The 18150-nt window shown below is 51.6% G+C and overlaps 1 protein-coding gene across 1 annotated transcript; it reads left to right on the top strand.

The window, feature by feature from the left end:
• Window positions 1-3095: 3095 nt before the first annotated feature.
• CDCP2 (CUB domain containing protein 2) lies at window positions 3096-17512 on the top strand (the record flags this gene model as incomplete). The annotated part of the gene is made up of 6 exons (XM_081143727.1): window positions 3096-3174; window positions 7483-7830; window positions 9677-10012; window positions 11007-11360; window positions 14361-14539; window positions 17186-17512. The coding sequence occupies 6 exons, from the start codon at window positions 3096-3098 to the stop codon at window positions 17510-17512; spliced, it is 1623 nt and encodes a 540-aa protein (XP_080999853.1).
• Between the last annotated feature and the right edge of the window lie 638 nt (window positions 17513-18150).

Genomic DNA, 18150 nt, shown 5'->3' with positions numbered 1-18150 from the left:
GACTTGCCTGAAGCCACACAGCCTGTCAGATGTGGAATGAGGGTCTAAATGGGGAGTTTCTAACCCAAACCCCTCGATCATTCCTCCTAATCTGTGGATAATAGCACTGACCCAGAAGCCCCTGGCCCCCAGCTCTGCCCTGTGCTGGACTGTGCGCCCACACTGCACAGATGCTGCTCCAGGTCAGGTGCTCCACCACGCTGGGCCTTGGTTTTCTCGTTGGTCATGTGGGGACAGCACCCTCATCTTCGGCAGCTGGGAGGTTCAGTGGAACGTGGTGTGGAAGGGCCTGGAGCCAGGTAGCCCCATGAAGGGCCCCATCCCATCCCGTCCCGTCCCGTCCCATCCCATCCCATCCCATCCCATCCCATCCCATCCCATCCCATCCCATCCCATCCCATCCCATCCCATCCCACCCCACCCCATCCCATCCCATCCCATCCCATCCCGTCCTCACTTCCTTCTTATTGGCCCTTCTGGTCTCCTGGGAGGTCATTCTTGGGTATGGCCTTCACACCCCAACATTTGGGGACAGAGATGGGGAGAATGGCTATGAGAGAAAAATAGAGACTCAGAGATGGTGGGAGGAGAGGGGGTATAGCTCCCTTCTCCAGGCAAAATCCAAGCCCTGGGGCTGGCCCAGGGCTCCCAGGGTTGGGAGGAGCCAGCAAGACCCCATGGGCCTCCTCCTGCTGTCCCAGGGATTCCACCCCAGCCCATCAGCCTTCCCTTGGTCAGGGAGTATCTCTTCCTGCCTCCCCTGCATCTGACTTTCTACTTCTCTCTGTGACCCTTCATCTCTCTCCTATTGTTCCCCCTCTGTGTTCCCACCGCTTTCTCCTTCTCATCATCTAGGGCCCCACCCTCACCCCCCACACACCCCTCACACTGTGCTGACCCCTGTGGCTTCCATCAGGCCCCGCAGAGGAAGTCTGGGATTCGACAAGCACGTTTCGCACCAGGCAGACAGAGAGGGGGGTGCTCCCTGTGGGTTCCTACCTCCAAGATCTGTCACCAGGACCACACTCACAGGGAGATCCCCAGGTCCCCAGGGCTCTAGTTAATGGAGAGATGTGGCTCCCTTGGGCCCAGCCAGAACCCCCTGGTGGCAGCCTCCCTGCTCCTGTCCTCTGCCTCACCCCCTTTCAACCACCCAGACCTTTGTGGAAAAGGGAGGCATTAGGCAGCCCCCTGCAGCAGGGAAGAAAGACCAGAGTGGCAGGGGTTTGTGTGAGGGTGCGGGAAGAGAGGTGGCTGTTGGGGTGGGTGGAGCGGTGGGGATGAACATTTCAGAGGTGAGTGATCTGAGAGACAGCAAGTCCCAGCTTTTGTCACAATAATAGCAACAGTCTTATGGACGGTTCAGGTGATGCTGTGACTGCCCTGCCCGCATCCTGTGACATTCACATTCCCACTCAGGCAGACGGCTGTGCCGACCACCCCGGACCACAATCCCATTCACGGGTAGGTTGGAAAGGCCCAGGAGCGATGCCCTCAGCAGCCTTCACCCAAGACAGTGACAACTGGTGGACAAACACTCCACTTCCTCACCCCTCAGTGGAACAACTGGGGTTGTAGTCTGCACCGGCTCTGGAGGTGCCTGTGGGGGTCGAGCCTTGTTTGCCCACCATGGCAAGCTGCTCATTCCCACACCCTGAACTGGCTTCTCATCCTGAACCTTTCTGTTCCTGCCAATCAAGCCCCACAGGTAAGCAGATCCCTCATGCTGGGCTATTCCTGATGCTCTTTGCTGAACACCTTCCAGGTGGCCTCCCACGCTGGCAACCAAGGGTTCCCTGGGGACCTCCTGACAAAAGGACGGGCCAGAGGCAACACGTGGTCTGGCAGATGGACCTCAGAGTTCCTCTGAGGTAAATAAAAATCCTACTCGCTCCTAAGCACTGAGCCAGCACTGGCTAAGACTTCCCACACTTTATCTCATCTAAGGCTCACGGCCACCTGCAGGCTATTGCATTACTCCTGTTTCAGTCAGGAGGCCGGGCCTCAGAGAGGCTGGGTGACTTCCCCAGGCTCCCACAGCCTGGCAGTCGGTGGGAGAGCCGGGGTTCAGAGGCCGTCTGTCTAACCGGAGCCCAGGCTCCTCACTGGGAGGTAGGAATGTGCCACGTTTACCCCAGATGCCTGGTGCCTGGTGCAGGCTCTGAGCAGAGGAGCTTAGAAATGAGCGTTGGGCTGAACTGAACCAAATCGGGCTCCTGGAGGAAATAGAAAGATCCTGTTTCCTGTTGGACACCAAGCCGGGGAGGGCATTTCTGCAGCTTAGCTCCGAGCACAGGGTCCGGCACATAGGGATGTTCAAGCAAGGTTTATGAGTCAATAAAGGAGCAAACATTTAATATTCTTGGCCAGAATTTACACTGTGGCCCTATCCAAGACTGTGTTAGGACTTGCACAATATGATTATCCCATTGTTATTTCTGCTGCATTCTTCCATGAAAAAGACTTCTCCCTCGTCAGCTGTCCACTATCACCTCCTTTGATCTCCCTCTGAGCTAATCTAAGCCTGAGGGATGCTTGTCTCACTTGTCCCACTAAATAGAGGTTCCCTTCAGTCTCCCCATGAATGGGGGATGGGAAAAACTTGTAGCAAGTGCCCACTATGTGCTTCAGCTTATGTTACCACGTTTCATTTCCATAACAACTCTATTGTCAGGGCTGAATGGTCCCACTAGACAGATTAGTAAGACTGAGACCCAGAGGAATTAGATGACTTGTTCCAGGTCACCTGACAAGTTAGAGGCTGTCCTGCGATGGATCCCAGACCTATCTAGCCCCAGACTCATGCCCTTTCTCCACCACCAAATTCCCTTCCAGCCCCAGCTTGCTTCCATTCCTGATGCAGTGTGGCCTGTACAGATCTCAGAACGTGTAAACTGGGTGACACTAGATCCGTCACCTTAGGGTGGAGTGAAGGAAGCACCTGGGGATCAGTTTACTAATTCGATGGGCTGATGAATTATTCATACTACCATTAACTTGGAGGCCCTTTCAGCCTCACCTCACTTTCCCCTGCTCCAGACCCTCAAGTCCTGGCCCTCCTGGCCTGCAGACTTGTGGGGGCCCCCGGGGAGGAGATGCTGGCAGAGCTGGGGGCCTGTTTGCTGCTGGCAGTGGCACTGCTGGGCCCAGGCCCCAGGGCCCGAGCCATGAAAGGTAGGAGCTCCGGGCGACAGGCAGGAACGGGAAGGAGGCAGAGAGGGGTGGGCCGGCAGCAGCAGGGGTCTCAGGGGGTTTCTGTGTGGGAGGCCAGAAGGCAGGAGGCCCTTTTGGGAAGTCGGCCGAGTGGAGGATGTGTTTGCTTCTGAGATGGGGAAGATAGTATTTACTGAGTGCCGGCTATGTGCTGGATGCTTTATGTCTATGATTGCATTTAATCTTCACAACAAACTTCAAGGTGGGTATTAGCCCCCCACTTTACAGATGAGGAAACTGAGGGCAAGAGAGGTTAAGCAGCCTCTTCAAGGCTGCATGGTTGCCAAGGGCAAAGGAAAGGCTCAGAGAAATATTACAGGTTTGTTGCTGGAAGGAGTCTTCATTCTGCCCCTGAGAGCCTGCTGTAGGTCCCACAGCCAGCCAAGTGAAATCAAAGTTCCTTATTATGGTTTTCAGCTCCCTCAGCATTGGCTCCAATTTCCATATAATATCCAGCCTCCCGTTCCTGTGGCTCCAGGGCATTCTGTGCTCTGACATAGGGTCACACCCCCTTCTAGAGAGTTTTCACTCTATGGCTTTCACCCACAGGCTCCTCTGCCTGGAGGTTCCCTTTGGTCTTTTTCCACCTGAGAACAGTTGGTGCATCCATCAAACGAAGGTCAAATACCACCTCCTCCAGGAAGCTTTCCATGTCCCTTCATCATCCTCAGATACACCCTCCTTGGAGCTCCCAGAACACTCTGCCAGCACCCTGGTCCCAGGCCACTCAGTACTGCTGTAGCCCTTTGAGCTGAGTGCCGTGTGCATATCTGTGAAGTGAAGGCAATATCATTCCACCTTTAAGGGGCGTGCATGCAGTCGGGGCTCAGCCAACAGCCATCAGTGCCTCATTTTTCTGTAGCCTCTGGGCCGGGGTTCTCCTCCAGGTCTGCAGGACTCTGGCCTGACCAAGAGCACAGGCCCACCTTGCAGGCCAGTCACTGTGGTGATGAGAGCCTCAGGATTGCCTAGCTGGGTCATGTGTCAACCCCTGTGGCAGGGGTGTTACCACATGGAGGCAGGGGAGCCAGTATCTAAAAGAGGGGGCATGTTGTTGCAAGAGGTGGAGAAATGGGTACTGGGCAGACCAAAACAATAGATGACGACTACAGTAAGTAACTTCCTTTTCTGGGCCTCAGTTTTCTCATCTGTAAAATGGAGTCAGTAACACCTGCTTTGTCTATTTTATGGTGCTCTTGTGAGGATGATATAAGATCATTCACTCATTCAGTACATTATCAACATTCTGCCTGTCTTGTTTCTTCTATCCTACCCTACGTCCATTTTGGGGGTCTGGGCAAATTTAAGGCCAATCTCAGATATATTATTTTACCATAAATATTTCATAATATATCTCTAACAGAGGAAGATATATATACTGACCTCTCCCCTGGCAAACACTTTTCTACTCTGTTTCTATAAGGTTGCCTTTTTTTTAGATTCCACATATAAGTGATAACATGCAGTATTTGTCTTTCTCTTTCTGACTTATTTCACTTAGTATGATGTCCTCAAGGCCCATTCATATTGCTGCAGATGAAAGAATGGTCTACTTTTAATTCCATTGTGTGTGTGTGTGTGTAGCTATATTCATACATTACACCTTCTTTATCCGTTCATCTGTTGATGGACACTTAGGGTGTTTCCATATCTCGGTTATTAGAAATAATGCTGCAATAAACATAGAAGTGCAGATAATTCTTCAATATCCTGTTTTCATTTCCTTTGGATATATACCCAGAAGTGGGATTGCTGGATCATATGGTAGTTCTGCTTTTAATTTTTTTGAGGAGCCTCCATACTGTTTGCATGGCCGCTGCACCATTTACACTCTCACCAACGGCGCACTAAGGTTTCGTCTTCACATCCTCACCAACACTTGACCAGCACTTGTTGTCTCGTCTTTTTTATAATGGCCTTTCTAACAGGTGCGAGGGGATATCTCCCTGTGGTTTTGATTTGCATTTCCCCGAAGATTGGTGATGCGGAGCACCTTCTCACTCACCTGTTGGCCATCCGTACGTCTTCTCTGGAAAATGTCTATTCAGTTTCTCTGCCCATTTTCAATTAGATTATGTTTTCTATTTTATTTTGTTATTGAGTTGTATGAATTTTTTTTTTAATATGTCTTTATTGATTTCAGAGAGAGGAAAGGAGAGGGAGAGAGGGAGATAGAAACATCAATGATGAGAGAGTCGTTGATCGAGCCCGCAACCCTGGCACGTGCCCTGACCGGGAATCGAACCCCGATCACCTGGATCCCCAGGTCCACGCTCAACTGCTGAGCCACGCCCGGCCGGGCTTGCTTTTTTTTGTTTTGTGTTTTTTTTTTTAAGTTGAATTCTTTATATATTTTGGATAGTCAACCCTTAACAGAATTATGATTTGCAAATATTTTCACGGATTCCATAGGTTGCCTTTTCATTTTATTGCCTAAGAAAATAACTTTTTTGTTTGGTATTTTTTAAATATAAAAATTTTCAAATACTTAGCAAAGTTGAAAGAATTTTATAGGGAATACCTATCTACCCAGCCACCTAAGTTTTACCTTACTTACCTTTTAACTCAGGGATTAGAACATACACCGAAGATGATTATTTCTTTCAGGTTTGCTAAGTTGGATTTTCCTAATGCGGCTATTCTGTCTCCAGTCACCTATGAATAACAATTTCCCTTCATCACCTATTTGCTTATCCTGAAATACAGTCCGCAACGGGAAAGGCAAAGTAGATGCTCAGTTCTTTCTACATATTAACTTTCAAAAAACTGAATTTGTGTCCCAATGAGTTTCTGTTTATCCCTTTGGAGTTGCATTATGAAGTCCTCAGTGTTTATGTAGTTAATGTGTTCCAATCCACTGCAATCGTTATACTCTTTTGATGCTCAAATTGTACCTTGTTCAGCCAGTAGAAGCCCCTTCAGGTAGGTCCCCGTGTCTTCTGGCACAATCCCAACAGTCTTCGGTGGCTTTTTTGCTTTCTGGTGTGACAAGATGTCCCAAGTGTATTTTGTATATTTCCTGTCCTAAACCCACCATTTCTCTCAGGAGCCATGGTTCATTTTAGTTGGACATAATAATCCTAATCTAAGGCCTAGGTGCAAAATCCTACTGTAATATCGTTACTTTTAGGACTTTTTAGTGAACAGAACTAGGAAATTATTTTTTTAGGAATAAAAAAATACTGATGTTTTCAATTCAAATTAAGGATCACAAGGGTTTTACTTAATTTTTATATTTTATATTTGTATCACCCTTCAGCTACACTGAAAACCTTAGTTTCTATCAATATCAACATACTTGCTTTATTTCAATATATAAAATACAGTAACAGTATTTACTATTATTACTAATAGTCCATTACCAAATATACTTTAAGGTTTACTTGTGGTTTATTTTGTCCTTGGGACATATTCCACCAGGAATGTACAGGCAACACAGTGTCTTTCAAAGTCATTTGAAACAATTTTTCTCCATGGGAATGTGCCTCCAGCTGGATATTTTTTTCAGTTTGAGATATTTAAGGATTACTGTACTTAATTTTTTTTGATAATTTAAAATTACATTAAATTATTCATAATTATAAAGTCAAAATTATAAAACAAGTTGAATTTAAAGAGGTCCACGGTCATGACTGTTTCCCCCCAGTTGCTCCTTCCCCTGACAGCGAATCATTTTTATTCATTTTCTTCCATTGTTTTCTTTTTTAAACTATAAGCAGATATGTACATATGAGAATATATTCTTAATATTATAATAGATTGTGCACATTTTCACTTAGGGTGAGGATGAGGGGTTATTATTTCTTTAAATTTTAAAATTCCCTCCTGCACATGTCCAGGGCCTGACACATGGCACTATTTTATCTAAAATTATAGGCTCACCCTGACACCCTGTCTCCTTCCCCTGCTTTTACTCCATAGTATTTATAACTACTTAATATGCTCTATATTTTACTTATTATGTTTATTGTCTGCCTTTCCCATCAAAATGTAAATTCCATGAGGGCAGGAATTTTCATGTTTTGTTCCTGCCATAGCCCAGCACCTAGAACAATGCCTAGCACTCAAACGATACTTGTTGAATGAATGAAATAATGCTTGATAAATACTCAAAGAAGTAAATAAATGAACAGCTACATGCATAAATGAATTTAGAACCATGGCCTCGCTCACGCTCCCTCATCCCATCTCAAAGACCCAGCTTTGTAGCTGGGCCCACCACCCAAGCCCCCAGTGCTGACTCTAGGCCATCCTCCCCTCTTGCTCCAGGTGTCAAATGTGGGGGGGTGCTTTCAGCACCTTCTGGAAATTTCTCCAGCCCCAACTTCCCCAGGCTCTATCCCTACAACACGGAGTGCAGCTGGCTGATCGTGGTGGCCGAGGGCTCCTCGGTGCTGCTCACCTTCCACGCCTTCGACCTGGAATACCACGACGCCTGCGCCTTCGACTTCCTGGAGATCTACAACGGGGCCGCGGCGGACCAGGGCAACCTGCTGGGGCGCTTCTGCGGCCAGGTGCCCCCGCCCCCCTTCACCTCCTCCTGGCACGTCATGTCTGTCATCTTCCACTCGGACAAGCACGTGGCCAGCCGCGGCTTTTCCGCAGGCTATCAGAAAGGCAAGGGGCCTGGCGGCGGACAGGGTGGGCCTGGGGGGAGGGAGGGGAGGGCAGCGGGGCGGAGCTGAGACCTGCAGGGGCTCTCACAGCCCGTCGGGCCAAGGCAGCCTCCAGCTGCAGTCTTGGTAGCTGCGGGTTTCCATCTTCATGGCGACAATCTCCACGTCTCCCTCCACTGTTCCTGGGAGCCCCGAGTCTCACTGTGCTCAGGAAAAAGGCCTCGAATCCTCTTCTGCTCTCATCCTTCTTATCCCTGCCCTGGCATCGGGACACAGGAGGGGACGCCATGCTGCCACTGCTGCGGATCCTCTGTGGCATCCCGTTACTTTATGGGCTCATGACCCCCCCCCCCCAGGTCCTCTGGATGGAAAGGGCACAAGGGTCTGTGTGGAGCTGGTGACGCTCTCCCTCCCAAAGCCTTTCCTGAACTCGTCTCTTGTATCTGGGGTCCTTAACTCCCCCTCCTTCAACCAGGCTGGCAGCCTCCTCCCCAGTCTAGTGGGGGAAGCAGAGGCCCTGCTCTCCTTGCCTTTCTCCTTAACTCATTCCTTCTGTCCTAGGCTTCTCAGCACAAACTCAAACCTCCTGTCTTCTCCCAAGGCCAAAGCCAAAGGCCTTCTTCGTGGTAGCTCAAGTAATAGACCAGCCCGAGGCTCCTGGCACACGGTCCACCAGTAGCCACGGGGCAACATTCTGGAGTCTCAGGAAATACACCTGAGTGTGCCGCTCCCAGCAGGTAGCCTCTGGCTAGTCCCAGCAATTCGTCATCAACCACCTCCTGGTTGTATCGGTCACACAGGCTTCCAAAGGGGTTTCACCAGCATCTTCTCAGACGGCACGAGTCTGAGCCCAGTGGACCAGGCTGGGCAGGCCTTATGATTTCTAATATTCCCATGAGGCTCAGAGAGCCTGAGTGACTTGCCCAGGGTTACACAGCTAATGTAAGGCAGAGTTGGGAGGACACTCATCTTTAGACTTCAAGCCCATCTCTACTTACTCAGATCCTCTCTCTAAGCCTCAGTTTCCTCACCTGTTAGGGAGGTTTAATAACATTTCTGAACTCAGGCACCTCAGCCTCTGTACCCCCCTGGCCTGGTAGGAGGGGACAGTGAGCGTCACAAGGTCAAGTGCACAGGCTCCTCAGTCAGACCCTGTTTTCCATGATACCAGTGGAGTGACCTGCTGCCAGGGCCCTGCCCGTGTCCCTTGGGCCCTGCCACTTCAAAGGCTCCTGCCAACCTCCTCATCTCTGTTCGAGGGCTTTATCTGAAGTTTGCCGGTCTCCTCTATGCCCACCAGCCCTCAGCCTGGACTCTTGGGAACTGGTGTGTGAATGCCCAGCTTCCTTGATCTTAGGTGACATAAGTCTGAGGTGTGTACTTTACACCATTCCCCAGAGTCCCCCTGCAGGGCTCCACAGCTGGTTTGGCAATGCCTTTCAGTGGCTCTCCCCTTCTTTTAGTGGCCTTCACTCCCTCACTCCCCACACGGGACCCCTGCATCTCTCACATAAACTCATTGTGCTCAGACCCTCATCTCAGAGTCCAGGTGAGCCCAAGCTCACACAGGTAAGTTACTTAGCTTCTCTGGGCCTCCATTTTCTTGACTGTAAAATGGGAAGACCACCACACATCCCTCATAGGGTTATGGTAACGGGTTTAAAAGATGGTGCAGGTGCTAAGCACCTGGCCTGGGACTGCCACTTGGCAAGTGCTCAGTGGATGGCGACGAGGTTCCCATGAGATGCCTGTAGGAGTGGCACATTGGGGGGTGTTTGGTTCCCATGGGAGGGGATCTCAGAGTCACGGGAAAGGAGAAAGGTTGGTTCAACCGGGCTCCCTTACAGATGTATGCGGTGGTGTCCTGACGGGCCTGTCAGGGGTCCTCACCAGCCCTGAGTACCCGAACAATTACCCCAACAATGTGGAGTGCCACTGGGTGATCCGGGCCGTCGGCTCCGCAACCATCAAGCTGGTGTTCGTGGACTTCCAGGTGGAGGGCAGTGAGGAGTGCGCCTATGACTATGTGGCTGTGCTTGGAGGCCCTGGCCCCGCCCGTGGGCACCACTACTGTGGCAGCTCCAGGCCCTCCAACCTTGTGTCACTGGGCCATGAGCTGCAGGTGGTCTTCAAGTCGGACTTTAACATCGGAGGCCGGGGCTTCAAGGCCTACTACTTCTCAGGTAGGAGGAACAGAAGTTCCACCCCTGGCCCCTGTGCATGCTGGGCTCCTGCCTCCCCAGGATGCTTGTGGGGAGAGAGGGCACACGTTCCTGCCTCTGGGCTTTGCACTTTCTGCTCTCTCTCTGCCTGGAATGCTCCAGCACACCCCCTGCCTGGCCAATGCCAAGGCATAAGCATGTCACCTCCTCTGTGAAGCCTTCCTGATTCACTCAGAATTCATCCCTTCCTTCAATTCCTTACAGAAGCTTTTTCAAAGCAGTGATCTAACAATTACTCCTATGTGTGGTTTGCATGTCGATCGCCCCCCGCCTGACCGTGAGTTCCTATAGGCTTATTGCTGTACCTGCCCTGTAATAGGCACTTAATGTTTGTACAAGTGAATGAATGAGCTCTTGGGGTGTGCACTATCTATAGGAGGTGATGGGAAAGGAAACAATAACAACTCACTGTGACCTATGCTATGTGACAGTAAGAATCATGGATGACATCCTGGAAGAGGAGAGAATTAGGCAATGCTTTGAATGAGTTAGTCATAGGCAGAAGGAAGGGAAGGATGTTCCAAGCAGAGGGATCTGCATGTGCAAAGGCATAGAGGACAGAGAGGGTTGGGTATGCTTATAGAACTAGGAGATGCTTGATGAGGCTGGAAGGTAGGGGTGGGTGAGGGGCAGTGAGAAAGGGGGCAAGGTCAGGTCATGAACCACGGTGTCAAGTCCAAGTTTGACCTCAACTCTGAGGACAGGTATTAGGCACTGTTTTTGAATTTCGAACAGCCACCATTCATGAAGGGGAGCGCCAATGAGAGTCCCAGCTTTCAGCTAGTTTCAGGTTAAAGCAGGCTTTGGGATCAACTGTCTGGTTTTTGGGCCAGGGTGCCCACAACCTGCCAGGGTGGTGCTACGACCACTATAGCAACTGTTACCCAACTGTAGCTGCAGAAAACGACAGTCTCCACCCTTCAAATCATTGCTTCTTCCACCCACCCTTCCCCAGGAGAATGCCAGGAGGTGTACACAGCCGTGCAGGGCAACTTCTCCAGCCCACAGTACCCCAGCTCCTACCCCAACAACATCCGATGCCACTGGACCATCCGCCTGCCTCTTGGCTACCGGGTCAAGGTGTTCTTCCTGGACCTGGAGCTGGAAGAGCCCAACAGCCTGACCAAGACCTGTGACTTTGACCATCTGGCAGCCTTCGATGGGGCCAGTGAGGAGGCGCCCCTGCTGGGGAACTGGTGTGGTCGCCACCTGCCACCACCGGTCATCTCAAGCCACAACCAGCTCCTGCTCCTGCTACACACAGACCGCAGCACCACCCGCAGGGGCTTCTCTGTGGCCTACATTGGAGGTCAGCTGGGGCTGAGGGGGAGGGTGTGCTGGAGGGGGAAGGTGAGGCGGGGGTCCCAGGTCTTTCCATCCCATGAACTGCTCTCCCACCCTCTCCCCGGGTGGCTCCATCAACACCGACTCCTCCTCTGGGACCTTTGAGACTGTACCATGTGGCCCCTGCTTATTTCCACTATTGCAGGCACCTACTTTTCCAGCTTCCAGCTCTGCAATCCCTAATCCCTCCTCATCTGGCTTTTCCCCCCATGGGCCCCTGGCCTCTCTTATACTGTGGTTGATATTGATCATCTTTCCAGTGGTCATATGCAAATATGGTAATATTATTTATGGTAAACAATTGGTATAACCACGTAGATGGAAGCCAGCCTTGCTTGTGTCACAAATCCTGACTGGCAGTGGCGTGAACAAATGGCTTTTGTTTTCCTCACATAACAAGAAGTCTGGAGCTAGGCAGCTTCTGTGTTGTTGGTTCAGGGGCTCAACCCTGTCCTAGCTCATATCGCTGGGATTCTCTTAAGCTCATTACTGCAGAATGGCTGCCACAGCTCCAGGCATCATGTCCATGTTCAAGTATGGAAGGGGGTAGGAGGGGTGCCAGCCACAAATGCCCTTTTATCAGAAAAGCAAAAGCATTTTCAGAAGCCATCAAGAGATTTTTTTTCCTGGTCTCATTGGTTTGAACTTGGTCAGGTGGCTGTTCCTACCTGCAGAGCAGGCTGGGAAAATTGCTACTCAACTTTTCCAGCCTCCAGAATGCCAGTTAGATTTGCCAGCCAACAGTGTTCATCGTCTCTCCATCTTCTTACCACATTTCCCTGGACCATGGGTCCAGCAATACCTGTGTTCTGGGTCCACTTTGCCCTCTGCCTGACCAGGCTGAAGCTCTCTGTTGTGCGGGTATGGAATCAAAGGTGCAAGGAGAGGACAGGACTTCACTGGAGTCACATGGGCAGTGGGTGGCACAGCCAAGGCTAGAACTCACTCCCCTGCCTCCTTGTGTGGCTGAGCAGGGCCCCGGGAGAGGGGGCCCAGGGCTGAGCTCAGACAGACCAGGGTCACATCCAAATGCTGCCATTTGTGACCATCCATCTGGGCTCATCTGTAAAAGGGGTTGATGAATGCCCTAGACAGGCGGTCATTAAGATGAAATGCGGTGACACAGGTCACAGTGCCTGGCTCTGAGGACATCCTTGATGAGGGTGGATTTCTTTCTCTCATGTGCCTCAGGCCTGTTCTGCATTCGAAAGATCTTCCCTCTCTCCTTACCTCATGTGCAAGAGGAGTTGGGTGCCCCAGCGATGGGGAAAGAAACAGCAGAGCTGCAGCGAGCTAGCGGCAGAGAAGTGACGTGGGCAGACCCGCCCTCTCTGGGCCTCAGTCAGCTCCATCCCTAAACTGGGAGAGGAGAACTGTCCCTGGGTTGGAGGAATCCCTTTCTTAGGCTGCACTTTGGAGAGCCATGTGCCATGGGGTGCTGCCACAGCTAGCTGGCAAGTTGCTTTCTCTCTGCAGGCCTCAGTTTTTCCACCTGTAAAATGAAGACATTGGCTGAAGGATCTTTAAAGTCTCTTTTGGCTCCCATAGTCTTAGTTCTTGGCCTGGGTCCTCTCCCAGCCCTGTGGGCTCTCGGACAAGCCCCTTCTCCTTTTGGTGCCCCCAGAGACTGAGGGTGGGGCAGCTGTAATCCTGGTTCCTGTTCAGGGGCAGGAGCCCCACTCCCACCCTACCCCCACCTCCCTCTCCAGGTCCCTGTGGGAGCCCAGGGTCAGACAGGGGCACTCGTGCTGGGCAAGGTGCCAGATGTGGCCCAGGCTACAGGCGGCCTCCTGGCTGGAGGACAGCCTCAGCATCAATCAGAGGTGACACACAGTTCAGCGCCACCGAGATCATCGTGGGAGACGGCGGGCCCATAAATCCCCAGCTGCCCAGACACCAGCGGTTGAAATATGTCTGAGGCATTTCCCGAGGAGGCGTTGAGAGTTCCAGGCCTCTGCCTGCCAGCTCTTTCCTTTTCCTCCCACCAGTCGCCCCCCTTCCTTCCCCCTATAATCACCCCTGCCCCAGTAAGCACTGCCCTCCCACACATGCGTGCACACATGCATGCACACACATGCACACGCACATACATACACACACACTTGAACAGACCCTACACTTGAGTCACAATGTGGCCCGGAGGGAGCAGGGGCTCCAGGTAGGGTGAAGAGATTGGATCTCTGGAGTCCTGTAGACTTAATGGTAAAATCACAACTAAACCACTGCAAACAACTTCACCTCTCAGAGCTTCAGTTCTCAGAACCATAGAGAGGGTTCAGTCACATTCACCACATGGGGTTGTTGTCAGGGAGAGCAGGGGAGTGAGGCTATCTTCACCACCGTTTTCAAAACTGCAGCCCCCAACCCTACCCCTCACTCCCCTAACCCCCACACTCTGCTCTCTGTCTTTATCCTTTGACTGGTTTGCCTGCAGACCACTTCAATGCTTAGGTATATTTTACGTATTTATGGTCCCCTCACCCAACTACAGAGTAAGCTCCAAGAGGGCAGGAATTTTTGGCTGTCTTTTTTTTCCCCCCCATTTCTTTGTGGTGCTTAGAATAGTGCCTGCACATAGTAGGTTCTCAATAAATATTTGTTAACTGATTGAATGAATTGCCTGGCATATGGCAAAGTAATCAGCAAATAGTAGCTTTTATTATGATTAAGAATATTCATTCATTCATTCACTCGATCAATCATTCATTCAGCATCCACTGCATTTGCCAAGCTCTGTGTGTGGCTCAGAGGATCCTGAGAAGCAGCATGGTGTCTGTCCTGGGCAGCTCTTTGTCTGATGAAGTTAAATGGAGTTATGCATATAAAACATCTCCATAGGACTGCATAAGAGCCATTCCCACTCTGGGCTCCATTTTCCCATTCACCCCCCTTGGGTGGGAGCTTGGGAGGGTCTGGGTCAGATTGCCTACCTCTAAGGCCTCCAGCTCCTCCCTCCTGTCCCCAGTCGTGCCCATGAACGTGAGCTGCTCCCGCATGGACTTCCAGATCCTGATCTCCACGCAGGCGCTGGCCCCACTGGGGCGGACCCAGGTCTACCTGGGCAGCCGGCGCTGTGCTGCGCAGGAAGTCGGCAGCACCTTCCGGATCCAGGCCCGCTTTGACACCTGCGGCACTGAGTCTCAGGTAGGGGCTGGGGAGAGGAGGGCAGACGTGAAGGAGGGGCCCTGAAAGGCACCTGCCATTCCTGAGAATTCACCTTCTCTTCCTGGCTCTGGTGACTACACAAGTCTTGATACAAAATTCAGCCCCTCTTGGCTTTACCTCAGAGAAGTTGCTCAGTGTAGACACAACAAAGGACTCAAGGGAGACAGAGAAGGAGGGCCCCCTGCACAGCCTGGCCCCACCCAAAGCCCCTAGTGGAGGCTCCTCCCACAAGGCCCTATGGTCTGAGCATCTCTGGAGGCCTTCGTGCTCTCGCCCCTCCTCCCAGGGCCACCCAGTCCTCACCCCTTCAAAACGAAGCGCTATGGGAGCCCTGCTGCCTCCTGCCCACTCCTCCCCCAGCCTTGTGGTCCAGATCCTCCCCTGGGCTCCGCAAAACAAAAGGGCCCTTCAAGTAACAGGATCCACCTCCCTCCAAAGGCAGTGAGGCTTGCAAGTACATTTTTTCTACTATCCTTGTATTTCGGAAACCTTAAACCCAGGCTTGGGCCCTCAGAGTCGCTGAGCAGTGCCCCAGGCAACCTGGGTGTTTGTGTTCTCAGGGACAGGTTAGGCAGGGGAAAGGGGAGAAGGAACAGTGGCCTCTATCAGGGCGGCCGCCCGGTCTTGGTATCTGGGGATTTGCCAGACTGGCCTGGCAGAAATCACATGCTTTCCAGCAAACTGTACTCCCCACCCCCAACATTAGCCAGATATATGCCTCTGGGCCCTCCAGCCCACCCCTCTGCTTCCCCAGCCTCCTGGCAGCCACTGTCCTTTTGACCTGAGAGGAAGAGAAGAGGGGGTCAGTCTTGGCTGCTGAGATAATCTGCCCGGACCCCTACTCCATGCCCTCTAAACCCCCCAGGGATTCTCTTTGGGGCAGAATCATGTTCCACAGGGTTATGAAATGATGGAGACAGGGAATGTTAGAAACAGGGAATCGTGTAATCTGGAAGGAAGAACTCACACACACTCAGTCTCGAGTCTTGGAACCACCACCAGAACTTGGAACCACAGAATCATACAATCTTGGAGTCAGTATCATGGAAACACAGAAGGGGAGAACCTTAGACTCATGGATTCTTAGTGTAATGCTTTTAGGTCTTAGACCCAAGAGAACCAGTCTCGGCACGAGTGGCTTTCAAAGGTGCTTGGCTCAAAGGGCTAAAAGCAATGGCAGCCTCTCCGTGCATCTCAGAAGACATCACAGACTTGATTTCTTAACTGTAGCATCTCTTGTGGCCTTTCTTTCCTCCTCAAGCCTCTCACTCACCAAAACTTTCCTGTTCCCCATTGTATAATTCTTTTCTCCCTTATTATATAGATTCACTTCAGCCCTTTGACTGGGTCCCTTTCCACTCTCAGGTCCTTTTTCTGGCCCAGTGTCCCGATTCTACGTTACAAAGATCCTGGGTGCCATCCTCTTCAGAGGTGTGGTGGCTGACAGGCCGAGGGCACAAATGCCAAGGCTCCTTGGGGACATGGATTCAGAGCCTTTGGAAACCCAGAGTTGGGAGAGACCCTCGAGGTCACCTGGCCTATAAAACGCCCTCCTCTGAAGTGTCCAGTGACAGCAGGTTCTAGAACTGCTCGCTGCGTTTTAGGCAGCTTTGATTTCAGAAGCCTCATCTCAGAGGGGCCACCACCGGGCAGGGACAGTTGGGCAACCTGAGGAGCGCATGGCTGCTGCAGATCTGAGGTGGGTGGGGAGAGTAGCCCTGTCTCACGGCAGCCCCCCAAGCCCTGCTCCAAACCACATCAGTCTGCCCATGTAGACACTGCCCCATTCGCCGCCGGAACACCTCCCGTCTCAGGGTGGGGAGGGCTGCAGTGTGCCAAACCTCACATCTTATTTCTCAATGGCTCTTCCCAGTCTTAAGGTGCAGCCACTCTGGTGACCAGGGACTTGACAGCAGGGACACATAATTGCTGCAGACATAACTGGGGGAAAAGATTCCAGAAGGAAGGTCACATAACACCAGGGACAGAGCTTCTATGTGGGAGGCAGGAGACTTGGCTTCTGGACCTAGCTCCGTGTGTTAGTGCCTTTGCAAGGCCTCAGCAATCACGTCTGTAAATTGCCGAGGAAGGGAGATTGAACTAGATACCGTGAATGTTCCCTTTGGCTCCACATTCTTTGATTGGAGTGAGGCGTGATGGCTACGAGCACAGTTAAGAATTGGGCAGGCCTGGGTGAGAATATGGTCCCTGTCACTGGTGTGCGGTGTGACCTCAGACAAAGAATTTAACCCCTGGGCCTCAGTTTCCTCATCTGTAAAGTGGAGATATTAATGGTACCAATAAGAGAGAGTTGTTGTGAGAATTAAATGAGATAACGCACTTAAGATGCAAAGCCTGGAGCGTGGCCGATGTTCCTGTGATTATTGTCACTATCTGTTAAAGGCCCTGCCTCTTTGAAGCCAGAGCAAACATTGACCCATCAAATCTGATCCTGTGAACTTCTACAGGTAGGGACACTGAGGCTCTATGTCAGTGACCAAGCTGGGACTAGAGCCCGAGTTCCTGGGGTTCTATCCCCTTGGTACCAAGTCCCCACATATCTAGGGGGACAGGGCTAGCTCAGGGCCCCTTCAAGTGTGAGTCAGTACCCTGTGACCCTCACAGAGAAGGAACAACACTTCAGTGATCGTCAGTATACTGTACATCGACTTCTCGGCTGGTGGGCAGGAGGACATCCATGAGTACGAGGTCCTCTGTGAGCCCCGGCGCAAGGAAGCTTCTGTCCACCTGCTGTCCGGCTCCGACTGGCTTGGGCCCTATGCTGCCACGGCTGAGCACCTTCAGGAAGCACCACCCAAGGACGAGGCAGAGGCACTGGAGGGCCCCTTGGCCATGGTGGCCCAGGACACCAGTGATATTGTCTTCCTGGGCCTTTGCATCCTGGCTGGAGTCCTCATGGTCATTGCCATTGTGGTCCTGATGCTGCTGTGAGCGGGCAAGGTAGGGACCTGGCACCTGACATCCCGGGAGGCAGCTCAGGAACCCTACAATGGGGGAGGGGCCTTGTTGACTTGTTGGTGACCATGGGCAAGTCACTGTCCCTCTCTGAGCCTGTTTCCTAAGGACCATCACTCTGCCATGCCTATCTCACAGGGCTGGCATGAGGCTCAGAGAAGAGCATGAATGGATAAGAGCTTTGTAAACTATAGCATGGAGTGTGTGTGTATGCAATTGTTGTTATTAATTTTAAAGATATAGAAGAACAATGTGTCACTGCCTTGTTCATAGTGGATAAAGCTGACTTGTTCTGTAACTTATAAGAGTGTTTCACTGACTCAGGGTACAAATAAGGGCATCTCTTATTTTTCCAGCTAAGCACGCATCCCCAGCCTTCATTAGCAGAAAGTTCAGTATCCATCCAGGGGCCTTCACTCTCCCGGAACCATCCCAAGAACCCTGAAGACTTGGTCTAAAGCAGCCCAGTCCTGCCTCCAAACTCCAGAACACAGAAAGGGAGCAGAAACCCCAGCTAGTACTGTCATTTCTGGCCCTGCCACATGGTGTCACTGTTGAAGACTGGCCGTATGCACCCTGGTGGATGTCTGCCCACTGAGGTGGTGATGCCTGCT

This window comes from Miniopterus schreibersii, assembly GCF_964146895.1.
Source record: "Miniopterus schreibersii genome assembly, chromosome: 8".
Classification (NCBI taxonomy): domain Eukaryota; kingdom Metazoa; phylum Chordata; class Mammalia; order Chiroptera; family Miniopteridae; genus Miniopterus; species Miniopterus schreibersii.
The sequence above is the reverse complement of the archived record's forward strand: the minus strand, read 5'-3'. Positions and strand labels throughout refer to the sequence as shown.